Source organism: Notamacropus eugenii, chromosome 4, assembly GCF_028372415.1.
Source record: "Notamacropus eugenii isolate mMacEug1 chromosome 4, mMacEug1.pri_v2, whole genome shotgun sequence".
Lineage (NCBI taxonomy): Eukaryota > Metazoa > Chordata > Mammalia > Diprotodontia > Macropodidae > Notamacropus > Notamacropus eugenii.
Genome location: NC_092875.1, coordinates 465,694,195 through 465,720,507, shown reverse-complemented (window position 1 = coordinate 465,720,507; position 26,313 = coordinate 465,694,195). Strand labels below are relative to the sequence as shown.

Below are 26,313 nucleotides of genomic sequence, written 5' to 3'. Positions count from 1 at the left end.
TGTTGTTGTATGCTTTTATTATTAAAAAAACAAATTAAATAAATGCATGATCAGACATAAACAAGGTTGGGAGAATGGTTCATGGTGGAGAAGACTGAGATGAAGAAGAGGAATTAGAAGAGGTGGGATAATGGACATTCACAGTTTCTTTTTCTTCATATCTGGGAGGTAATTCAGATGAAATATGAGAGGCAGGTGACATCTCTGGAGATAAATTAGTTCCAGAAATTGTATATATAGGTTCAGGATCTCTATAAGAGATGGCTTCTTGACCTTCAGGAACTTGGGTCCTATTAAAAAAAGGAACAAAAATCATGAGGGAAACAGAGGGACATTTTTTAAACCACATGAAGGCGCAGAATTACAGCTCTCAAAGGCCTTCTACCCCAACTCATGCTTACAAAAAAAAAAAAAAATTCCCTCTACAGTGATCTGAGTAAGTGGTTTTAAAGCCTCTGCATAAACATCTCTATTAAGAAGAATTCTTTATCTTCCCTTGCTTCCTGAGGTTCCATCTAGTGCCCTCCTTCCATGTTGTCTATCAAAACTGTCCCATACTGCCCATTCCACTTCCCGCCCAAGATGTTATTTGCTCTGTCCCTGTAGTTTCCTTTGGTAATCTAGATGACCCCACTGCTGGCCTTCCTGTGCCTGTTTTGAATACCAGTGGCGGGTGTAGGTGTCCTACTTCATGTTATCTTGTTCTGATTTCTTCTGAGTATGGCTTATCTGGGTGATGTGTTTGAAAGCTTTTGGATTTTGCTGCTTGGGTACTGTGGCCGTATTTTCCTGACCAGTGTATTCTTGTTTGGTTCTAGGTACACTTCCTAGTTTTCTTTGAACCCGTATGTTTCTCCTTACATTTACTGTGCTGCAGTTGAATGTATATATTCCACTGCACTGTCTCCTTTTCTTAGCATTTCAATTGGTATTGAATTTTCTAATGTGAGAAATAAATATGTTGCTGGTTGGTGCTACGTGAAGTTTTACAGATGGGTCTGTTCTGTTAATGTCTTCTTTGGACCTTGCTTTAAAGTCATTTAGTGAGTGAAAGTAGTAGCCATATTGGTCTAATTTGTTTGTTTCCCATGGTTTGAATCCTACTAATGTGCATATGGGTCCATCCATCGACCAGGGGAATGTGTTGTTTTTGTCTTCTGCTATTAGTAGGTTTGCTGTCATATCATTTGTATATTGAATTGATTTTGGATCGGTTTCTGTTACTGTTTCATGATAATGTTAGATAGTTCTTGTTCTAGTGAGAGTAGTTGTATGTGTGAGCAGTAGTTTATTAGATGCTGAAAATCTTCTGGAGACATCCATACATGCCATGCATTTGGGTCTATCAGGAACCATGGTATCCCAATGTGTCTCATCCTACTCTCGGACAGTCCAAAAAATCACACAGATTCAGAGTTGGAAGAGAAATCATTGGTCATCCTCTCCTATTCATTAATGAGAGCTGAATGCTCCCTTTGCTCTGCTCCTCTACCTCTTCTCCAGGGATGTCTGGGAGTGAGTTTATGGTCATGCAAGGAGGAGGAGGGTGGGGGCAGGATACTGGGAGGCAGCATGCCTAAACTAAGGAGCCCAAGGGAAATGATCAGTCTATCAATAAACATGTTTTAAGAGCCTACTATGTGCCAGGCACTGGGCTAAGTGCTGGGGATACAAAGAAAAACTAAAGACAGTCCCTGCTCTCAATAGTCTAATATGAGAGGCAGCATGCAAAGATCCATGTACAAACAAGAGATAGGATAAATTGGAGATAATCAGCAGAGAGAAGTCTCTTACATTAAAGGAGATCATGAAAGGCTTCTTGTAGAGGGTGGGATTTTGTCTGGGACCCAAACGTCCCTTAGCACTATGCTAAGCACTTTACAAATACTATCTCATGTGATCTTCACAATAACACTGGAAGGTAGATGCTATTATGATTTCCATTTTAAAGGCGGGGAAATGGAGGCAGAGGTTACATAATTTGTAACAGAATCCTACAGTTAGGAAGTATGTGGATTTTAATTTAGGTCTTCTTGACTCTAGACCCAGCACCCTATACATTGGATCTCCTAGGTACATCTGTAGGTGCTGGAAGAGGCAACATTTAGATCAGGATAGACAGGTAGGGTTTGAATTTCCATTGTCAGAGATGTAGGAGAAGGCATTCCAGGTGTCAGGAAAAGATCTGTGCTCTTTGTCTAACTCTACTCTTTCTATACACAAGCTAATCTGTCTCACAGTTTCAACTATGTGCTCTATGACTGGCATAATGGAAACAACACTAGACTTGGAGTCAGAAGACATAGGTTCAGACCTCAACTTTGTTATTTGTTAAATGTATGACCTTGAGCTATTCACCTTACTCTCTGGACTTGTTTTCTTGTTCATAAAATAGAGAGATTGGATTCAATGGCCTGGTTAGACCTGGGTCCAATTCTAAATCTATGATCCTAGCCTAAGGATTATCAGAGCTATATGTGTGTACACCTTATCTCTCCCCCTACTAGAATGTAAGTTTCTTGAGCAGAGGGGACTTTTATTTACTCATCTTAATACTCCCTTGGTTCCTAGAGTATGTGTGTTCATCCTTCATTGCCGAAGACAACCATGTCATCAGAGAAATAATGACATGACTTGCACTTGACTTTGTTTTTGAATGAGGGAGGGCTGTGTAGGTCACCAGCCTCACTTCTCCTCCAGAGCCATCTGTATCCAGTGAGCAAATATTCATCAGGATGACTTGAGATGACCCAGGATGAGGCAATTGGGGTTAAGTGACTTGCCCAAGGTCACACAGCTAGTGAGTGTCAAGTGTCCGAGGTGAGATTTGAACTCAGGTTCTCCTGACTCCTACACTGATGCTCTGTCCACTGCACCACCTGGTTGTCCCTTCCTAGAGTGTATTACATAGGTCAAAGCAAAAACACAAGGACTTGGGACCTTTGGGGAGAATAATGAATGACCTGGTTTCACTGACATGTGGGTAGAATATGTGAAATGGAATTGTCTTAGACAAGGCTAGACTTCTCTGTAGTATTTGACTCTGCAGATGACTTTCTTTTCTTGAAACTCTTCTTTTTTAATTAAGGAGATGAATGGAATTTTAGAAGAGTTAGATATTATAGCCCTCTGAAGAAAATCTAATGGGAATAAAAAAGAGTATACCTTTTTCTCAGATATACATAACACCTTCACAAAAATTGATCATGAATAAGAGCATAAAAGCCTCACAAACAAATCCAGAAATATTAAATGCAACTTTTTAGGACCATAATGCAATAAAAATACATTAAATAAAGAACACTGGAAGCACAGATTCAAAATTAATTGGAAACTAAATAGCCTAATTCTAAAGAATGAGTGGGCTAAAGAATAAATTATAGAAACAATCTATAATTTAATTAAAGATTATGACAACAATGAGACAATGCACCAAAATTTGTGGGATTCAGTCAAAGCAGTACTTAGAGAGAAAGTTATGTCCAAAATGTTCACATCAGATAAAAAACAGAAAGAGAAGATTAGTGAATTGGGCAGGCAAATAAAAAAAAACTGGAAAAAAATTTAATCTCCAATTAAACAATAGAAACACTGGAAGTCAAAGGAGGAATTAATAAAATTAAAAGTAAAAACACCATTGAACCAATAAACAAAGGTAGAAGTTGGGTTTTGGGGGGGTGGGGGGAAGACCAGTGAAATATATAAAGCATTGGTTCATTCGTTGCAGATTGTAGCAACGTATCACAAAGATCATATTCTGTGATAAAGTGGGATTCATACTGAGAATGTAGCACTGCTTCAGTATTAGGAACACTATCAACATAAATGACCACATCAATAACAAAAACAATAAAAATCATATGGTTATTTCAATAGGTGCAGAAAAAAACTTTTGACAAAATACATACCCCTGCCTATTAGAAACACTAGGGAGCATAGGAACAAAAGGAATTTTTCCTAAAATGATAAGTAGTATCTATCTAAAACCATCAACAAATGTTATCTATAATGGGGATAAGCTAGAAGCCTTTCCAATAAGATCAGGGAAAAAGCAAGAATACCCATTATCACCACTATTATTCAATATTGTACTAGAAATGTTTATTATGGCAATAGATGAGAAAGAGAAATTGAAGGAATGAGAATAAGTAACAAGGAAACAAAACTATCACTCTTTGAAGGTGATATATAGGTTTATTTAGAAAACCCTAGAGAACCAATAAAAAACTAGTTGAAACAATGAACTTTACCAAAGTTGCAGGATACAAAAATAAACTCATTTCAGCATCACCAATAGAACCCAGCAGAAAGAGATAGAAAGAGAAATGCCTTCCATTTAAAATAACTGCAGACAGTATAAAATTCCTTGGGAGTCTACCTGCCAAGGCAAACCCAAGGACTATATAAACACAACTATAAAACTTTTCACCAAAAATAGAGATCTAAATAATTGGAGAAATGTTAATTTCTCATGGGCAGGCTGAGGAAATTTAATAAAAATGACAATTCTACCTAAATTAAATTACATATTCAGTTCCACACCAATTAAAGTATCAAAGAATTATTTTATAGAAAGAGAAAAAATAATAAAATTCCTGCAGAAGAACAAAAGGCCAAGAATATCAAGGGAATCAATGAGAAAAAAATATGAAGGAGGGTGACCTTGCAGTACCAGATTTCAAACCATATAACAAAGCAGTAATCATCAAAACAATTTGGCACCCCTAAGAAATAGAGTGGTAGATCAATGGAATAGATTAAGAACATAACATATAGAAGAAATTCACCAAAGTAGACTAGTGCTTGATAAACGGAAGGATCTAAGCTTCAGGGACAAGAACTCATTCTTTGACAAAAATTGTTGGGGAAGTTGGAAAGTAATTTGGTGGTAACTAGGTATTTACAAACATCTCGCACCATATATCAAGATAGAGTCAAAAAGGATACGCTGTTTAGACATAAAAGGTAGTATTATAAGTAAACTAGGGAAGCATGGAAAAATTTACCTGTCCATGGATTCATGGGTAAAGGAAGAGTTTATGACCAAACAAGAGGATATAAAATGGATAATTTTGATTACATAAAATTATTAAGTTTTCATAAAACAAATTAATTTCTCACACAAACAACCAATGCAACCAAAATTAGAGTGAAAGCAGGAAACTGGGGGGATATCATTCTAGTTTCTCTGATAAAGGCTTCATTTCTCAAATATAGAGGGAATGGAGTCAAGTTTATAAAAATAAAAACCAGTCCCCAATTGATAAATGGTGAAAGGTTATCAACAGGCTGTTTTCAGAAGAAATCAGTTATCAATAGTCATATAAAAAAATGTTCTAAATCACTGTTGATTAGAGAAATGCAAATTAAAACAACTCTGAGGTAGCATTTCACACCTATCAATTTAGCTAACTTAACAGAAAAGGAAAATGACAAAGGCTGGAGAAGATATGGGAAAACAGATTCACTAATGCACTTTTGGTAGAACTTTGAATTAGTCTAATCATTCTGGAGAATAATTTGTAACTATGCCCAAAGGGCTATGAAACTGTACATACCCTTTGACCCAGCAATACCACTACTAGGTCTGCATCCCAATGTGATTAAAGAAAATGTTAAAGAACCTATATTCAGAAAAAATATTGATAGCAGTTCTTTTTTGTGGTGCTAAGGAATTGGAAATTGAGGAGATGCCTATCACTTAGGGAATGGCTAAACAAATTGTGGTATATAAGTGTGATGGAATACTAATGGGCTATAAGAAATGACAAGCAGGATGATTTCAGAAGAACCCGGGAAGACTTATATGAACTGATACAAACTGAAGTAAATAAGCAGATCTAGGAGAACGTTGTACACGGTTAAGAACAAATTGTAATGATGATCCTCTGTGAAAGACAGTTACTCTGAATACAATGATCCAAGACAATTCCAAAGTACCCATGATGAAAAATGCTATCTACCTTCAGAGAGAGAACTAAGGCACTCTGAGTGCAGACTGAAGCGAATGTTTTTTATTCTTTATTTTTCTTGCTTTTTTTTGGTAATGTGGCTAACATGGAAATGTTTAGCATGACTTTACACGTACAATTTATATATTGGTTTTCTTCTGAGTGGGTAAGGGAGAGGCTAGAAGGAGTTGGGAACTCAAAATTTCTTTAAAAGGGTATCAAAAACATAAAGAATACTTCTTTAAAAATAAAAACTCTTCTATTTCCTCTAAGACTTCACTTTCTTTCCTGATTGTCTTCCTCTCTTTCCACACCTCCCTTATCTTCTCGGCAAGTCTTGCTTTCCTCTTCTATTCGCCATTTGCATTTTATGCAGCTCAATACTTGGTCCTTTGCTCTTTTCTTACTTTATCCTTTCCCTCCAGAAACTGCTCCTGTTTAATGGCTTTTATTAGCTCTAAAGACTCTCACATCTCTGTCTCCAGCCTGATCTCTTACCTAAATGTCCAGGCTGATTTAATCCGCCCAAAATAGCTACATGTCATCTCCACTTGTACATTTCACTCTCACCTCAGAGTCGCAGATCTAAACCACCTTTCCTTAGAAATCAGTTCTACTTCCCAGTTTCCTTTTCCTGCTATGAATCCCACTGTTCTCCCAGTCACTGATCTTCCTTTATCTGTCCTAATCCTTTAGGGAAAGAAGGAAGAAAACAAACATTTATTAAGCACCTATTATGTACCAGGAAATGTGCTTTTAAGCACTTCACAAATATTATCTTTCCTGATCTAGGGTCTAGCTCAAGTCCAATATTCTCCAAGAGGCCCTATAATCATAATGATTACACATCTTTTGGCTCCTAGGACTGGTCTGATTTCAACAAAAGAAAATGTTCTTTAACAAAAATTTTCCAAAGAAATAGTCTTTCTCAGACTACAAGTTGTACAGACTACAGTTTTCTCGACTCAAAAAACAAGGTCACCATGTTAATGTTGTAGTTCACACTGTCTATACCACTCATTTAAGATTTAATCACACTCTACCCTATATGGTTATATAATGGCTGCTTGTGCTCTATATCTTTTCCCTTGAACTCAGTGTATAAATTCCTGGAGGGCAATGATTTTATCCTTTAATTCTTTTATATCCCCATCAGTGCCTAGTATAGTGCCAAGAACATGGTTCACTTATATCTACCAGTTTAATGGATTAATACTAAATTGGACAAAGAATTCTTTACTCTCAGTCCTTCAGTCTCAACATTTTTTGGTAACCTTTGCCATTCTCCTTGCTTTCATCCTTCATTTCCAATCAGTTGCTAAGTCCTGATGATTTTATCTCATCTTTGCCCTTTTCTCTCTTCTCTCATGACTACCGCCCTTGCGGAGACCTTCATCACCTCTTGTCCAAACCACTATAATAGCCTTCTAACTAGTCTCCCTGGCTCTTTTTTTTTTCTCTCTGTTCCGCCCTTCACCCTAGTCTGCCCAGGGTATTCCTCTACTAGAAACAAAAACTAAACAACGGTAACAAACAATGCCAGTGGTTCCTTCTGGGACAAAACATAAACTCTGTCATATGGCATTTAAAGTCCTCCACAGTCTGGTTCCAATCTACCAATACAACTTGGTTTCACTCTATTTCCCATAATACCTTCTGTGTCCGTAATGGCAAAGAGAATAATGCCAAACCAGACTCCAGGTTAATCTCACCCTGCAGTCTCATACCTTTATTCATTTCTGCAGGCAGTTTCCCAACCCTCATCTCAGAAATGTCCTCCTTCTTTAGCTCTTAGGTCTAGAGCTAAGCTCTGCCTTAGAACTTAGCTCTGCCTGTTGACCTCTTTCTCTTTCTTCAAGGACTAGCACATACCATCTATTCCATCAAGTTTTTCTGCTATGGTCAGTTAAAAAAAGCTTTCTCCCTCTGCATATGTATTTTCTTGGAATGCTTTGTCTTAATTTATCCTTTTCTCTTTTCACAATCTACCTTGCATTGTACCTTTCATCTGTGTATAATAGACTACATATCCAGAATTAGATTACAAACTTCTTGAGAGAGTTATGTTATGAAGGAGTATATTAGGGAGCCTAGGGTTCCTTGGTGCTCTACGTGTCTCATAGACTCAAACTCAGTCAGACTTCCCTTTGACTTCCCTCACATAGTAGGGAACTGCTAAGTGTGGCTCCTCTGATCATGTGATTATATTGGTACTTTTGTTGGACTATTTAAGAAGACCAGAGAGCAGAGAAGGAATTGACAGATAGTAGTTTGGTGGCATATTGAAGTTGGGAATGTAACTCTTGACTCAAAGGGTTAATTATATGGGACTCTCTCCTCATTGGTGGAGACAGATTACTCAATGTACCTGAACCAAGGGTAGGCAGTCAATAAGAGCTAGAGGGAAGAGAGATAGAGGCCCTTCTGGCTTCTAGATTCAAGAGAGAAGATGAGCTATTCCATCCCCTCTTCATGTCCCCAAAGGGAGACAAATAGTCTGGAAAGAAGAAAATCTGCAGAGGAGTTGGCAATGTCTGTCATATCCCTGTCCCCTGTTTGCTTGCCATACCAGAGACTTCAGGGAATTTCACTTTGGTCAGATCTTGGATTTTCTCTTACTTGGCTGGGCTAAGTTATCTTGCCCAAAGGAAGAACTCATTTACTCTGTGTATTGTCTGGTATAAATTCTCCTGTATATACTTTTTCTGATGTTTGTTTGCTCTCTGTTTGGGTAAATGGGATTGTTTGCTATTCGCTGTGTATTTTCATTATGGAATTGACATCTTGTGAGAAGGGAGTCAAGTCTTAGATATATAGCTTGGGGCCTTCCTTTTCTATTAAGGGATAGGGATTAAGGACAGTGATCAGGAGTTTATCTTAAAACCTAAAAAATTACTTCTCCTCCTGATTATTCTTTCATGTCTGATTTTTCATGACGCCATTTGGGGTTTCCTTGGCATAAATATTGGAGTAGTTTGCCATTTCCTTCTCCAGCTCATTTTACAGACAGGGAAACTGAGGCAAACAGGGTTATGTGAGTTGCCCAGGGTTACTCAACTAGTAAGTATCTCAGGCCAGAGTTGAACTCAAGAAACTCAGTCTTTCAGACTCCAAGTCCAGCACTTGGAGTCACCTGCCTGGCTCAAATGCTTGTCCTAGACTAACAATATTTAAGGGAGCAGAGGGATATAATTCTAACCCAGTACCACCTCTTTCTGAGGACAGGGGAATGGCCATACTCTGGCCCCAACCTTCTGCTTTCTCTCCTGGCAGGAATCAGTCTCCCTTGCAAAAGCGGGGGAGGAGATGATAAAAGCAGCTGTTCTGACCTCCCTGTGAGCCACAGAACCACCTGGACACACATAATCTACATGGCCCAAGCAATAAAACAGCACCCACATCACCCCAAAGGGAGACAGGGTGGTAAGAAAGTGCTAGCATTATGGAAGAATGAATGGAATGTGTACTAGGAGGAGACCAGGTGAGGCTCATGAGCTTTGGCTCCTCATAGGTTTGGTCTTGGGTCTCCTCCCCTTATGACATCACTGGGTGTTCCTGGTGTCTCCTTCAGTTAGGAGTGACAAGAACAAAGGATTGAATTAGAAAAGTCCTTAGAGATTGTCTAATCCAACCTCATTTCTTACATGAGGAAAACAAAGCTGAGATATCCTGAATACTGTGTAAGATCACATGGCAAGCAGTCAATAGCAGAGATAGAATTCAAATTCAAGACTCTGACTCCTAATCCAGCCCTCTTTCTGCCATGGTTGGAGGATCAGGTAGCTCCTGCATCAGACAGATGTATACAGAGTAGGCCCAGTGCACCCACGCTCTAGGTACAACTGTGCTCTGAGCCCACACACCATGTTCACTAGAATTAGAGGAATAATCTGATAATCAAAAATTATGGCAGTCCAGCCAGAGCTGCCTCTCTGAATTGCACCAGCTAAACCTATTCAAGATAGTTGGTGCACTGGTTGGAGTGCCAAGCCTGGAGTCAGGAAGACTCATCTTCCTAAGTTCAAATCTGGACTCAGACACTTCCTAGCTGTGTGACCTTGGGCAAGTCACTTAACCTTGTTTGCCTCAGTTTCTCCATCTATAAAATGAGGTGGAAAAGGAAATGGCAAACTACTGTAGTATCTTTGCCAAGAAAAGCCCAAACAGAGTCACAAAGAATTGAACATAACCGAAAATGACTGAAGAACAACAAAAGCTTACTCTCTATCTCCTTTCCCTAGAAAAGTATTTGCAAGTCATCAGGCAAATATAACAGGGCAGAACTATAACATCTTTCCACATTTGTACTCCCAGTACTAAACACTGTGTCTTGTAGATAGTAGTTAGTCAAGAAACACTTCTGAAATTAGATTGTTTGAAGAAAGGATTACTGGGTATTTCACATCTGTTAAGATAAATCTTCCACCTTCATAGATATAAGGAACTCCCAAGTGAGGAAAATCCCTGTTGCAATGCACATATGAGCCTTTTCTGCGATTCGTAGTATTGAAGAGGTAGGTTTCATGTTATCTGAGCCTGCATATTTGACACCTCTCACTGAGAGCACTGAGAAGTTAAGACATGAGCATGAGGTCATACAACCATGTATGCCAGAAACAACTTGAAATCCTCCTAAAGTCATCTTTTAACCCATTAAGCCACACTGATCCTCAGTCTAAGAAGACTAAAATGGAAACAATTCTGGATTTGTCATCAAGTGTGTGGGTGACTTTGACACCTTTTATCTATGAGAGCCTGGGCAAGTCATTTGACTTGAGATTAAATCCATGAAAAGAGGGTATTGGAATAGATGAGCTCTAAAGTTCCTTCCAGCTCTACATCCTAGGAGTCTGGGATCCTAAGAAGGTTTTGAGAAGGCAAAGCCATGATGGGAGCTTTGAGAAAGGATAGTGATCAGTTGGTAGGCCATTGCTACTCTGGAGAAGTCTCCAGTAGGACCAGAGACTGAAGTCCGCCTTGAGCAGTGTGGAAAGGGATGGAGGGAGTAAGCCTAAAAAAGAACCAAAGTGAGATCCTTCATAGGAGACAAAGTAGTAGAGGTCTTCTTAATTAGCTTCCCACAGTCATTTGGAAAACAATTTGTTTTAACCTTATTTTATTCTTAGAAAAGTGACCTATAATTCAAAGTCCACAAGGCTGAGAAGCAATGAAAACAAGCATCTATTCAGAGGGAGCTCAGAGTATCATCAGGTGGTTTCACAATAACTTTTAAAACATAACTATTACTATCCAGATTTACAATGATGGATACTTAGACAACTGACAAGTGAGAACAAGGTCCAGCTCATTAGTGATTTCACCTGAGGTATCTCTCTCCACAGGTGACCATGTCCAGCCAAACACAGTTCATATTCACCTTTCAATGTCTTATCCAATCCCATCCCCCCTAAAAAAATATTCTCCTGCAACGCACATACGAACCTTCTCTAAAAATTTTTTTTTAATAAAAACTACTACCAAGTGAGATCAAAACCCACAGACAAGGCAGAAGAATTTCACTCAATAAAACTCCTTGTGAAAGGGGCCAGCCAGGCTCCCGCTTCCTTTTTTCAGCTGGTTAACACAAGACTCACCACAAACATGCAGCTGCTAGAGCAAAAAGAAAATTTATCAACAGATGTTTTCATCCAGATGACCCCCATAAGTCTACTTGGCCCCCTGAGCAGGGGAGCCAAGGCTCTGAGTCCAAATTACAGATAAATTATATACATATATATAGTGACCTTTCTCCTTTGTCAGGCTGGGCCCACAAGAGGTAGTCTGGGTGAACTGAGCAGATGCTTTAGCACTAGGCAGTTTCTGTTCCTACTTCCTTTGCTGACAGAAACCTAATGGAATCAGGAAACTAGGTCAGAGCAGAGACCACTGGTCTAGGCAGGATGCATGCTCTCTCCTCCTACCTTTATCATTTTTCCCTTTGTTGTGTGACCACATTAGAGTTAGGCAAGTTTCTCTGTCTCTGCTTCCCATAAGTGATATTGTACCTGATTCACAGGAACAAGGACCAGGCTAGTGACACTTATAAAACACTGGGTTTCCCAAGTAAAAGCAATATTATACTGCATTCGTTTTAGAGAGGGAGAGGTAGGATGGCAAAACTTTCTAAATTCAAGATATAGCATAAGAAGAGGCAGCTAGGCGGTACAGCACTGACCCTGGAATCAGGAGGACCTGAATTCAAATCCAGCCTCAGGCACTTACTAGACATATAACCCTGGGCAAGTCACTTAACCCCAATTGCTTCCAAAAAAAAAAAAAGAGCTAAAAAACAAAAGAGTTAAAAATAAGAAGAAAATTAATCAATTCTATGCTTAAATTTTTATATGGGATTTCCCAAAAGTCTTAATATAGTTTTAAACTATTAAAGTTACATACATATATATACACAGATGTATGTTTAGGCATATGTATATATGTGCATATAAAATATTTACAGATTTCATACACTGCATGTATGTTATCTACATGTGTATTATAGTGTAATATTTATCATACATTTTACAAATAAACTATATATACACATATTTCCCCATTACATGTCAGTTTGGCTAAGGTCCTCAGTCCCATGTTTGACATGTGTGGTTAAGCTGTATCCTAATGGGGTTACAGACTCAAGCTAGATTAAAATCTAAGTGGGAAATATTTACCAAAGTAAATAAAAATATAATACCACACAGACAATGCCAATTTTCTGAGTCAACGTACAGCCAAGAAGGATCCATTTTTTCTTTTAGTTTGACACCACTGGCTTAAGTTCTTTACGTTGGTTTTTGTTGTTGTTCTGCAACGTCTTACTCTCCATTTGGAGAGTTTGGAGTTTTCTTGGCAAAGAGACTAAAGTGGTTTCACCATTTCCTTCTCCAGCTCATTTTACAGAGGAGGAAACTAAGAAAAACAAGGCTAAGTGACTTGCCCGGGGTCATAGAGCTAGCAAATGTCTGAGGCCAGATTTGAGGGAGGTGAGTCTTTCTGACTTCAGGACCTGCGCTCTATCCACCTCTGCCATTTATCTCCTCTATAATGCTTTAAAACTGCCCTAAGGTTTTTGGGACAACCTTTATAATTGGTAAGAATTGAATAACTATAAATTATCCTCCAGGCTATGACATTGTAAGTTAAGCATTTCATTTCCAGAAATTAAAGTCGAAAGTCTTACCTATAATTAAAAATACTGTAGTATGATGGTGGGTTCTCACTCAGAGGCAAACTGTTAGATGCTGAGTTGTGCGAGGCCACCGTAGATGTTGAAACATTTGAAAAATAAGATGGAGGTGGGGGCGGAAAGATGATCACAGCATCACCTAAGGAAACAAGTGCGTAATTAACAGTAAGAAGGCAAAAGGAATGAAGAATGCTCACCCGTGTAAGGCAAAATAAAAAATCCAAGTAATAATAATAAATGACATTGATGTAACATCTGATGCACATTATTTCATTTGACCTTCACAATAGCTCTATGAAGAAGTTATCATCAGGATTATTACTTCCATTTTTTTAATGAAAGAACTGAGATTCAGGAACTTGACTGCAGTCACAAGGTTATATCAAGAGGAAAATGTTAATCCCCACCTAGTTGTCCTAGTTTCAAGTCTACCATATTTTCCATTACACAGCTGCACCTTTTGGGATAACAGCAAAGACAAGTCAGCAGTCCAAACTAAGATTCAATCACATAGTGCAGTCTTCTCCCTGAAGCCTTTTCTAATGTCCCCCAGCATCCAAAGGCGCTCCCTCTCAATATTCCCATGTATTTATTTTGTATGTATTGTCTATGTTTATTTATACCGTAGATGTTGTTCATCCTTTGTCTTTGAAGAGGACCTATGACATCACAGGATGATGCCTTGACTCCTGCATGAATCAGATTTAAGTGAGGCAGAGCTACACAAAGCTGTCAGCCTCTTTATTAGGAGGGAAGAAATAGTCGAAAGAGCACTGGATTCTGTTCATTAATACCTGTGATCTGGGGCAAGTCAGTTAAGCTTTCTAGACTTTAGAGCTACACAATAGTTAGAATTCTTTCCAGTTCTCTAAATGCCATGAGCCTCTGAATCCAAGAAATCAGAGAATACTGTTTGTTACAGAAACTCTGTGGCAAGAATCAGGTCTACTAATTTCTTATTTCAAATGAGTCTATCTGCCTGGCTTGATGCAAAATGCAACTTTATCTCTTTTGGTGTTTAGTAGCTTTTCTTTCACGTCTGAATCTTTTTCTTGGCAAAGATACTGGACTGGTTTACCATTTCCTTTTCCAGCTCATTAAATAGTTGAAGTAACTGAGGCAAGCAGGGTTAAGTGACTTGCCCAGGGTCACACAGCTAGGAAATGTCCAAGTCTACATTTGAACTCAGGGAGATGAGTCCAGGCTCATTGCTCTATCTGCTATGGCGCCACCTAACAACCCTCATCATTAATGCATCCAAATAGCCTACTCTGTGACCTTTCCAACCAAATAGCCAAGTTATGACACAAACACTACAATTCCTAGCCTGAATGTAGAGAGGATGAAGTACATGCATGAAGGAATGTGCATAGAGAAAGGTGTCCTTTCGTGCAGTCACACCCAAGTAAATAACCAGAGGCCATCAGCTGGGATCAACCTGTTGAATATTTATAAATACTTAGTCTCCTACCCCTCCTCAGTGTCAATCCCACGCAAAGCTAGAAGCCTAGTTAATGAATTGACTCTGTAGCAATTAAATCAACCAACTAAAGGAAAAAACACAAGTGGTCTCCTAGCCCTGGGTATTTATCTGTCAGTCTCAAACAAGAAGGGCTCTATGGGTTATCTTTCCAATTGTTCTTCATCATTTTCAGCCAGGGAGTGGACCTCTGGAGCTGTTTGCCCTTTGCAATCACCTTTGGCTAATTTTCCACAAGCCAAAGCTAAATATAGTTTACCAACTAAATATAGATGACCAAAGAAGCTAATGATCCTGAAAAGGTGCAAAATGTGTGGTTCGCACTTTCCTTTGTTTGCTTTAAGCCCCAAGAGACAAACGACTCTTCCTGATTCATGGGGCTCTGGAAGCTATGGAAAGTACAATTTAACAGGCCAAGCCTCTGGTTTTCCAATCATGTGCTACAGAGCTTTAGTGAGTTTTGTGGCATAGACTGCTAACTTTGACACATAAGGCCTGAATTTGAATCCTGCCTCCGACATAGACAGACTGCATAATCAAGAGCAAATGCTTAAACATCAGTTTGAGTAATTTTAATTTATCCATTTATAAATAAATAATGATTTGTTTATATTTAATTTTATTTATCAAAATTTTATTTACTTATATTTAATTTTAATTTTTTGTATTTAATCGGTTTACATATAGCATCGGTTCCACATTGGTAAAGTGGGGATAGTAGCAGCTGACATCTGTATAGTGCTTAGGACCTTCCAGGCCCTGTGTCAAGAGCTTTGCAATTATTATATTCTATTCCATTTGATCCTCACAAGAGCCCTGGGAAGTAGGAACTATGATTATTCCCATTTTTACAGATGAGGAAACTCAAGCAAACAGAAATTAAATAACTTACCCAGGATCACAAAGCTAGTAAGCATCTTAGGCTGCATTTGAACTCAGGTCTTCTTGAGCCCAGGCCTGGCACTCTGTCCAATAATCCTCATGGATTGTTGTTATGAGTAAAGCATGTTATGAATATAAAAGTGCTACAGAACTGGGAGTTATTATTATCTTACTAAAAGGGCATTTTAATGATAGTAATTAGTCAAAATTCAAAGCATTTTAAGGCTTACCAAATGCTTTTCTCACAACGAGTTGGAAACTGAAGCAAAAAGGGGTTGAGTGACTAGCCTTGGGTCAGACACGCAGTAAAGATTAGGACCAGTTTTTATCCTTTTGATCAAGTGTTTGCCTGAACTCAGAGCACATCCCTCTAATCATTGTCACCTGTCTGGTTGTTTGTACCACCAGTTGATTAGACTAAGAATCCCATTAAATAAATTTCCACAAAATAAAAGGATATGCTGGGCACCCTTGATTTTGGAAGGCCATCCATGGGCTGGAGCCTGCCCACAAGAAGGTGACTGGGATGGTCACGTTCTTGAAGAGCTGATGCATGAAAGAGGGGTGGCTCCAGAAAACAGAAGTAGAAAGGATGGTTAGAAGTTCATAGGATCATAAATTTAGAACTGGAAGACACCTGGGAGAATTAACCTTCTCATCTTACACTTGGAGAAGCTTTGGAAAATGCGGAAATATTAAGTGACTTGCCCAAGGTCACACAGCTAGTAAGTACCTGAGGCAAGATTTGCACACTGGTCTGTCTGATGCCAAGTCCACTGCTCTATCCACAACAAGCTCTCAAATTGCAGAGACAGATTTGTCTGGGTGTAGAGCTGTGCAAGGAGCAGCTCAGGGGCACCATAGTGCACAGAGTGCTGGGCCTGGAGTCAGGAAGACTGGTATTCCTGAATTCAAATCCAGCCTCAGATACTAGCTGGGTTACCTTGGGCAAGTCACCTAACCCTGTTTGACTTGGTTTCCTCATCTGTGAAATAAGCTGGAGAAAGTCATAGCAAACCACTCTAGTATCTTTCCCAAACAAGGTCATGAAGAGTCAGACACAGCTGAAAAATGACTGAACCACAATAGCTGTCCACAAGTTGAATGCGTCACGTTGGAAGGGAGTCCTTCCTCACTGGAGCTTTTCAAGAGGAAGGCTGAGAGCACTATCTGGGAAGGTTGGAGAAAGGATTCCTTTTCAGTTATAAGTTGGCCTAGATGGCCTCTGAGATGCTTCTTGACTCAGATTCTTTGAACCCAGGTCTCTTCTCTGTTCTTTCCGCTTAAAAAAAAAAAATCTCTATATGCCTCAGTTTCCTCATTTGTAAAATGGGGATAATCATAACACTTACCTCCCAGATGTGAGGATCAAATGAGATGATAATTGTAAGGCTATCAGTGGATGTAGACAGTCCCTGCATATAATAAGCACTATATAAAGGTTAGCTATGGTAGTTATTTGATCCAAAATTTCCATTTCCCCCAGTATATTCTTCTAAATTATTGCTTTGCCCTTAGGAGAAAATCACTCCACTCTGGACCCTCAGAAGTACTTCATATATGCAACCCTTCAATGGCTGTGAGCTCACAGGTGTGGGTACTCCTTCCAATGGTGCAAGTCCCAACCCATCAGCAGTGTCTCACCCATCACAACCCCTGTCTACCTCCTCCAGCAAAGACCAAGCTAAGGACTTTCCTCTATGCTTCTGAAGCTTCTGCTGTGACCAGTGGCTCAGGGGAAGCTTTATGTTTGTCATTCCCTGGCTCCTGATGCATGACTGGCTCATGTCTTTTCCAGTCATACCTCTGATGCTTTTCTGATGCTGTTTCTCTTGGGCAATTCTTTACTGGCAATGTATATATTGATAATACAGGTTGCAGCCCACCTACACCCCTTTCTTTTGCCCTTTTGGGTGAGAGCTAGGTGACACAGTACATAGGGTGCTGGGACTGGAGCCAGGAAGATCTGAGTTCAGATTCAGTCTCAGACCCTTATTAGCTGTATGACCTTAGGCATGATACTTTAACCGCTACCTTCCTCAGTTTCCCAATATGCAAAAGGAGAATAACAGTAGCACCTATCTTACAGGGTTATGGTAAGGGTCAGATGATATGTGATCCTTACCACACCTTGTACAGTGACTGACATAGAGCAGGAGCTTCCCTTTCCTCCCTTAATTCTTCTGAAACGAGGATTCCCTGACTCATCATCACATGGCATCCCTCAAAGAACAGCTGGGCCTTTAGTTCAAGGAGAAGCTTGGTGTCAACTAAAGCACTGCACAGTTTCCTAAAGGCAATCCAGCTGACCCTCTGTCTGTTCAGTAACGGGCCCACTTCATTTTCTATCCACAGTGTCTATTCAACCTATACATGTGGATAGACCAGTTCTACGGCTTCTCAGTTCAATGTCATATCTTGATCTAGATCAGCAATTCTCCAACTTTTTATCTCAGTACCTCTTTATTCTCTGAAAAATTATTGAGCACCCCAAAGAGTTCTTGGGAAGGCTTTTATCTATCAATATTTAACTGTATTAGAAATTAAAGTATTTTAGAATTATGAAAATTATTATTTGATCTCATGGACTGCTGGGTTCCTCAGATAACACTTTGAGAATTGATTGTCTAGACACAAGGGTGGAAACCTGAGGCCTTGAGGTTACATGTGGTCTTTTAGGTCCTCAAGTATAGCTTTTCAGCTGAATCCAAACAAATTAGTTCTGTGAAGTTTGGATTCAGTCAAAGGACTGCACTTGAGGACCCAGAGGGTCACATGTGGCCTTGAGGCCGTAGGTTTCCTACCCTTGGCAGAGTGACAATACTCATTATTCAACCAGCGGGTTTTTCCTGTATGAATAGAGAAGAGTATAATGAAGGCTTGAAAAAAAACCCTTCAAATCTTTTTATTAATACCTCTCACCCCAAGAAGAGCCCTGACAAAACATCAATAACCGCCAACCTACAGCTCATTTTCTCCATTTGTAAGATTTTTTGAGAGCAACTTGCACATCCATTAAGGACATTGTTGATGAAGGTAGGATAAAGGAATAAAGTCAGTCTCTTGCAAATAATATTCTACACTAGACCACATCTTTACCATCACATAATTGAGAATATAAAATTTCATCATTGTTACTGTTGATGGATTAGTCAAAAAAATTATTTTGCCAACTATTTAAAAAAACCCTAAAAGTTTCTCTTCCAACAAGATGTCTCCCCAAACTACGTAAGATTCCTTAACATACTTAACAGAAATAATTTGTTTAATGACCCTCTGATCATTAATCAGATGAGGCATAAAACAGAGAAGTGTACACCCCACTCCCAAAGGAGTCATGGGGGAGAGTCACTACAGAATCCAAATGTCAAGATTCTCTATGGATGCTGAGGTCCGATATGAGATTGCCTTGTTTGCATCAGGCTCTAGAACATTGCAGAGTTTACTGAATGAGATCCATGATCCTCATAGGTAAAATAAAATACTATTATTGACCTATTTTCAATGCTTTTGTAAATATATGACACCTAAGGAATTTTTACCATTTATCACTTCAGGTTTGGAAACTGCAAACCACAGCCTAAAGCATTCAATCTAAACTCATAACATAACAGCCTGTCATGGCAACATCAGCACATTGGCATGATTTACTCACCTACGGTGACTTGTACAGGCTCATTGTTCCGTGACCGCCTTTCTTCACTTTCTGAAGAGTCTTGGCTAGAACTCAAGCTGTTTCTTTTCTTAATGTGTGCTACCACAAAGAAACATAAGCCAATGAGCACTATCAAGGGCCCCATTACCTGCAGAGACAGAAACCCACATGCCTGTGGGTCAGCACTGGAAGTGCCTGTGTTGTTAAATGGTTGCTGGGTCCATTCTGAGTTACATCCAGGGACCCAAATGCCCAGCACACTAATCAGCATCCCACTGGTTAAAAACAAGAATCCAAAGATTAGGAACTGGGCAAACTGACGACTTTCTCCACAAATAAAGAAGCTGTCTGGGTCAACCTGGTTGCCTCGAAGCTGCCTCTCTCTGAGCTGAAGTTTTGCCCTGGAGCGAGCCAATATGATTGCTCCAAGGCCGATCACGGCACAGGAAGGCCCCACAATTTTCAGGACTGCACTGCAGTCAATAAGAGTTTCATACTGGCACGTTTGGAAACCAAAGATGGAAAGCAAGACTCCTGCACATAGTAAGATGACTCCAAACACGAAAAGGAAAAAAATGATTTTGCTGATGCGCCTCTCCCTCACAATCCCACCAGGTTCAGGAGCAGTAGCTGGGGACATTGCAGAAGCGCCCCTTCTCACCAGGGAGAAGGGAACTCTGCCACCGGAATCTTGAGTGCTGCCAGCCCTTGGGAGCTCTGAAAATAAATAACAGAATGTAAGAAGTGCCCAGATCTGTCCAAACACCACGTCCTTCCCTACTGTACTTTTCCCTCTTGCCAGAACGTCTCCTGTCCTTTCAGAACGGAAACCCTTCCTCTTTTTCAGTTTGGGACTTCACACAAGTGAACAACATCTGAAGGGATTTTAGAACAATGATTTGGCCTATGAGTCAGAAGGCCCAATGCTCAGAAATGCCTGAGTGGGAGATTTTTATGGAGATACTCAAAAGAAGAGGAAGTGCAACTTCAGGGGTAAGCAGCAGAGGCTTTCTTGGTATCTTTCTTTCTTTTCGTCTTCATTCCAAAAGCTGAGTGTGATTTTTAGATGTGGAAGATTTAGTCATGAAAGAGCCTTTAGGGACCAGCCCTTTTGTTTTACAGGTCAAGGAAACTGACACTCAGAGGGGCCCAAGGTTACCCAGGCCATAAGCTGGAGAGAGAGGTTCTGAAGGGATGTCCTCAGAAGGAATACAGTACAGTGGAAAGAGTCCTGAGCCTTCACTTTGGTGCCTATCATTTGTGTGACCTTGGGCAAGTCAGTTCACCTCCACAGAACTTAAGTTTCCTCATGTATAAAACAAAAGAGTTGAACTAGAAAGAAGTTTTCTGAAGACTTCCCAACTTTGTTTGTTGTTCAGTTATGTCTGACTCTTCATGATCCCATTTGGGGTTTTCTTGGCAGAGATACTAGAGTGGTTTGCCATTTCCTTCTCCAACTCATTTTGCAGATGAGGAAACTGAGGCAAACAGCATTAAGTGACTTACCCAGGGTCACGTGGCTAGTAAGTGTCTGAGGCCAGATTTACACCTGAGAAGATGAGTCTTCCTGACTCCAGGCCCAACACCCTAGGCAGTGTACCACCTAGCTGCCCTAGAGCTATGATTCTCTGACTCCAAATCCAGTTTTTCCACTGGCTTCTGGTTTTTAGAAGCTCATTCTCCATATGTAAACCTTCACAGAGATACACAGAATTTTCTCAATCTACAAATGTCATATTTCCTTATTATAATCCCAAGTTAACTGTATAAATTTACTTATATTACTCCTTTCCACCACATACGTTTATGTTGAAGGCATGACCACACTCATTGCTGGTTCAGCCATTTAAGTGAATTCCTACAGTAGACAAGAAGTTAGACTAGACTGGAAGTCTCACACTCCTGGCCAGAAAATCTCCCAAGTAAATAAAGCATGAACCAGATGAAAATGTAATTGGGAAATGCTTAACAAAATAAATAAAAATACAATACAGATAGTGTTCATCTGAGGCTTTCTAAATCAACATAGAGGGTCATTTCTATTTCAGTTGGACTAAAAAATCTTTAAAATCACTTCCATCTCTTAGGACCCCCAGTCAAGTTATCCAAATAGTTGGGTTCCCTTCTGGGGGATATTCATTGAATTTTATTCAGGAACAATCAGTTCTCCTTAAATTCAAACTGAATTTTTTAAAATAAATTCAAATTGAACTGAAACCAGCCAAAATGGTGGTCCTGATCCAGCTATGTGGGCCTGACCTGAAATGACATATTTGTCATCTTGGACCCAGATAGCTCCTCTATTTGTGGAAACAGCCACCAGTTTTCTGGCATGAGCAGCGAAAGTCAAGGGCAGGTAGGTGAATCAGAACCAGCTTGGTTTAGATAGACAGAATGGAGCCTCTGCACTCATATTTTTGAGCTAAGCTGGCCATGTTTCAGCAAAAAGTAACTGAGATTAATTTTTAAATGAACAACTGATAGCAAAAATCATGAGTTAAAAGTCCTACTCAGTACAACAAGACCATGAGTAGGAGAAAAAAAATGCAAGAAAAATCTACTAGGAAAACATACTGCTCCCCAAAGCCACCCAAACCAATACCTTAATTAATGTAGAGGACAGTTATTTTTTTGTGATAATAATAGTTAGCATTGATATTGTCTTCTTAAAATTTGAAAAAGAATTTTACATGTTATCTCATTTGGTTTTGGGTGTTTTGTGATAATCATGATAATAGCTAATACTAGCTAGCATAGATATAGCTCTTTTAAGGTGTGCAAAGCATTATTGCATGTTATCACATTTGTAAATTGATAGTGGCAGCAAAATGGTGCAATGGCTAGACTGCTGGATCTGGAGTTGTGAAGACCTGAGTTCAAATACACTCTCAGGCACTTGGGGCAGCTAGGTGGTGCAGTGGATAGAGCACTAGTTCAGGAGTCAGGAGGACCTGACTTTAAATCTCACCTTAGACATAGCTGTGTGACCTTGGGCAAGTCACTTAACCCCAATTGCCTCATCCTGGGTCATCTCCAGTCATCCTGATGAATATCTGGTCACTGGATTCAGGTGGCTCTGGAGGAGAAGTGAGGCTGGTGACCTGCCCAGCCCTCCCTCACTCAGAACAAAGTCAGGTGCAAGTCATGTCATCATTCCTCTGATGGCGTGGTCTTCTTAGGCAATGAAGAACAAACACACACAGGCACTTATTAGCTGTGTGACCTTGGGCAAATCATTTAGTCTCAGTTTCCCCATCTGAAACATAGTGGTAAGAGTAGCACCTCCCTCTCAGGGTTATTCTCAGGAGTAAATGAGATAATATTTGCAAGGCTTTGTAAACCTTAAGTGCCACATAAATATCAGCTATTACTATTACTATACTTCAGTTTTTTTAAAGCAACTTTTAGGTTGCAAGCTTATTTATAGAGAATTTTATTACTGGGAAATTCTTAAAAGAGGCCACTTCCAGATGATTCTCATTCTTTGTCGTAAATATATAATATTCAAATGGATTCCAATTTTCAGACTTTGTAAGTTATTGGGATGTTTCAAACTTCCTCAAAGGAGGGAAAACGTTCTCTAAAGCTTTGACCCATTTGGGATCTGTGATGTTATGAGGTAATTAAAGAGGTAAGCCTTAAAACCCAAGCCAGATTGACACTGAAATCACAGTACTGTGAATGAATGGAAGGTCCGTTTGGGAAAGGAAAACAAATGGGACACTACATATGGGGCAATACTTTTCCAGGAAGAAGCAGAGATGATACAAGCTAGGAAGGATGACAACAGAGAGAGTGGAAAGCACCCAAGATTTAATGAAGGAAGTCTATTTTGTCCTCAACTCAGCCAGTATTTACTACTTTTCTGACCTTAAGTTAATCAGTAGGTCTCATCTGTAACAATAAAAACTCAAGAGTTTCCCCACAAGTAATAAAACAACTCACCTTCATTTATATGGCATTTAATAGTCTGTACAGTGCTATCAAAGGGGGAAGAGCAGTAGCCCAGGAGTCAAAACACCTAGGTTCTAGTCCGGGTTCTTCAATTGACTATTTGTATGACCTAAGCCAAGTTTTTTCCCTTCCCTAGGCCTCAGTTTCTTCACCTATAAAATGGTGAACCTGTAAAATCCCTTCCAAATGTCTGGAATTCTAAAAATAGTTATTCAGAATATATATAATATATAAAAAGAAATTCTGATCTCAAAGGATAACAGGGAAAGTGCTGACCCATACTACATGGGCATACAGTTCAGTTGAGGCACACATGTTTTAAAAGACTGTACATTTTCTTAATTCTCTCAGAACTACACAGAGAAGAATGTCCAAAACTTTGTTTGGTGTTTATGAAAAGGAGGCAGGGACAAATCCTCCACTAAAAAGTTTTAAGAATTACTCATTTCATTTTGCATACTTGGATGATCACTGCATCTTGGAAAGAAAGGAATGGGGGCAGAGAAGGGAGGGAAGGAAGGAGGTGGGAAGAGACAGACAGAGAGAGAGGGACAGAGATGGACACAGAGAGAGACAAAGTGAGAGACAGAGAGACAGAGACAAACAGAGGAAACAGACTGAGGGCAGGGAGATAGGGAAGGAAAAAGAAAGGGAAGAGAAGAGAAATCTCACAGTAGGCTCCGATTTCTTTCTCCAAGTCATGGCCACAGGCTTTCCTATTAATTCCCTCACAAAGTTCCCTTGTTGGCTTCCCCAGCTTCCTTCAAGTCCAAATCAAAGTCTCTCCATCTACTGGAACCCTCTTCCAATTCCTCTTAATCCCAAGGTCTTCCCTCTGATGATCACTTCCTATTTATCCTGTATGCAGCCTGCTTGTCCATACTGAGCTGTTTCCATGTTATGGCCCTTTAGAGAGCAGGGATGGCTTCTTGCCTTTCGTGCTTAGCACAGAGTCTGCCTCTCGGCAGAAGCTTAGGAAATATTTATTGGCTGATGGAGGACGGCGTACAATTTCTAATTTTGGTAATCTTTGCTTTTACGCTGGTGAGACTAGAGAGCAGAATATAAAAAATAAATTCCTTGAGGGCCGATAGCCAATCTCCTTCCTGTACTTCCCTCCCCCATTATTCGCTGGAGGCCTCTCTCCATCAACATAAGATTGCAAAGTCTAATCAATTAGCGAATAAGCATTTATTAAACACCTACTAAGTGTCCGGACTGTGCCAAAAGCTTTACCAATATTCTTGCATCTGATCGTCACAATAACCCGGTGGGATGGGTGCTATTACCATGCCCATTTTACAGGTGAGGAAACTGATACAACTAGCAGGTGACTGTGTGTGAATTTAAACTGAGGTCTTGTTGACCCCAGATCCAGTTGTCTAACCACTGTGACACCTAGCTGTCTCACACGTACAAAAAAGGGGAGGTGATCCCCGTCCTCGAAGGGCTTCAGTGTTCGCGTTCAAAGACACATCAACGCAAATGTAGGCAATAAATACCCAGTGATTTGTCAGGGGCCGCTAACGTCCGAAAGGAATCCGAAAAGGTCCTTAGTCCGTGAGAGGCAACCATTTATCTTACAGAAAAGTGATTTCTAGATTTACAGCCCCGGAGCAAATGCCCTCGTGGCCGGCGTCCGCACCGACCAGCCCCCACAACAGCTCAGAAACATTTTTTAGTCCCAAACTTCGCAGCGGCCAGACAGATGAAGGGAGCGAGTTAATCCCGGCGGCTCCGCCGAGCTCAGGCTCAGGCGGGAGGGCAGGGCTCCCCGCCTGCTAGACCGCCGGGTTCGGTGAGTCCCTTACCTGGGCACACGGAGCCCGGGGTCGGACTGCTCCGCCCCGGGTGCTCGCAGGACCGGGCGCTCGGGAGGTCCCGAGGACCCGAGGACCGGAGGAGCTCTTGCAGCGCAGCCAGGCTTCAGCTTCTCCGTCCTCGCTGCTCCGTCCAGCACTTCCCCTTGGGACAGGGCCTCTTACCTGCCCCTTTGGCACACACACCCCCACCTGTGTCAGCGCGTCTGAAGCGTGGCACACCTGCGCAGGCTGGAGAGGGAAACAGCCAGAGCCCGGCTGCGGGTGCTTTTATTCCGAGGGAGGAGGAGGGGAGGTTTGGGAGGCTGCAGTGAGCAGGTGAAAGGCGGGGCGAGCTGGAGCTGGCCAGCGCCGAGCGGGGCGCGGGAGCCAACAGGAGTCCCGTCCTCGGCCCGGGCGCCGACGAGTGGGTCCCTAGGGACCCGGGAAACAGTGACGAGCAGAAAGAAAGCGTGCTCTCGATGTGTGTAATCCAGAACCCTGCCTATCTGTCCTTTCCAAGGCAGGGCTCAGAACCCCCTCCCGGTGGGCAGCCCGTCCGATCCACAGCAGAGCCCCATCCCCAAGCCTTCCGTGGCCTCTATCGGATTCCTCCGGCTCCAGTGGGTTCGGAAAATCGGAGCCACCCGGGCTGGGAGCGCTGCAAGCTTTGGGTCTCTTCCCCCCGCCCCCCAGGACTCCCCCAATTCTGACCCCTCACCCCACCCGCCGCAATCCTCTGTTGGGACTGGAATTGGGACCAGAGAAGGCCTAGGAACGAAATGAGTTTTCCCAGAGCCAGTGTGAGAACAGATTCCTCAAATCCAGGGTTCGCCCTGCGGCTCTGAATGTGAACGTTTCTCCCCCCCCCCCCCCCCCCCCCCGGCCCCCAGCATTCCCGCCCCCGCCCCAGCCTGACTCGGCCTTTACCTCCTACATTTCCCCAGAGCACATTCCCCCTTGGCGAGGCTGGTTTGGAGATGTGCCCGCGGCGGTTTTCTCTTCAGCCTTAACTCCCCTGGCTTTAGGAACAGGTTGTCACTGTTGCCACCCACCCCTTTCAGTTATTTAGTCCTCCCCAAACCGGTTTGGGGTTCACCTAAGAACACCAGGTGGGGGCAATGGAGCAGGCTACTTTCCAAGTAGCAGCATAAATTTTCAGAAGAAAACGAGTATTTTGAGTACAAGAAAGTGGACATCAGAGAGTGACACCCTCCTCCTCCAACCTCCCCTCGGATCCTAATCCTGCAAATCACCTAGCGGCAAATTTGGGATGAAAGCCCAGAGATCTTGACTCCTGCCTCTGGGCCGGTGTTCCAGCCAGCAGGCTAGATTAAACTTCCCCCTTCTTAGAAATAGAGTTTTGATTAGCATTTATGGAAGGGTTTCATGCCCTGTTTATTTAGGAT

General features: G+C 41.1%; 1 protein-coding gene across 3 annotated transcripts; it reads right to left on the bottom strand.

Annotated features, from left to right (window-relative positions):
* TMEM171 (transmembrane protein 171) lies at window positions 1-25,929 on the bottom strand. Of its 3 annotated transcripts, XM_072606321.1 has the most exons (5): window positions 24,917-25,507; window positions 22,120-22,322; window positions 19,152-19,868; window positions 13,129-13,273; window positions 1-290 (listed from the first exon to the last, which is right to left on the bottom strand). In XM_072606321.1, exons 3-5 carry the CDS (start codon window positions 19,789-19,791, stop codon window positions 80-82), a joined length of 996 nt encoding a protein of 331 aa, XP_072462422.1. In that variant the 5' UTR covers window positions 19,792-19,868; window positions 22,120-22,322; window positions 24,917-25,507; the 3' UTR covers window positions 1-79. The 3 variants fall into 3 exon arrangements, with proteins under 3 accessions (XP_072462422.1, XP_072462423.1, XP_072462421.1); XM_072606322.1 differs by lacking the exons at window positions 22,120-22,322; window positions 24,917-25,507 and adding an exon at window positions 25,835-25,929; XM_072606320.1 differs by lacking the exon at window positions 22,120-22,322 and having other exon boundaries at window positions 24,917-25,505.
* Between the last annotated feature and the right edge of the window lie 384 nt (window positions 25,930-26,313).

Excerpts from the sequence above, each read along its gene's own strand:
- TMEM171 (XM_072606322.1), bottom strand. The coding sequence starts at position 19,791 with ATGTCCCCAGCTACTGCTCCTGAACCTGGTGGGATTGTGAGGGAGAGG. Across the intron at positions 13,274-19,151 it reads GCCTGTACAAGTCACCGTAG|GTGATGCTGTGATCATCTTT; the intron begins GTGAGTAAATCA and ends TTGTTTCCTTAG. Across the intron at positions 291-13,128 it reads TACAGTATTTTTAATTATAG|GACCCAAGTTCCTGAAGGTC; the intron begins GTAAGACTTTCG and ends TTTTTTTAATAG.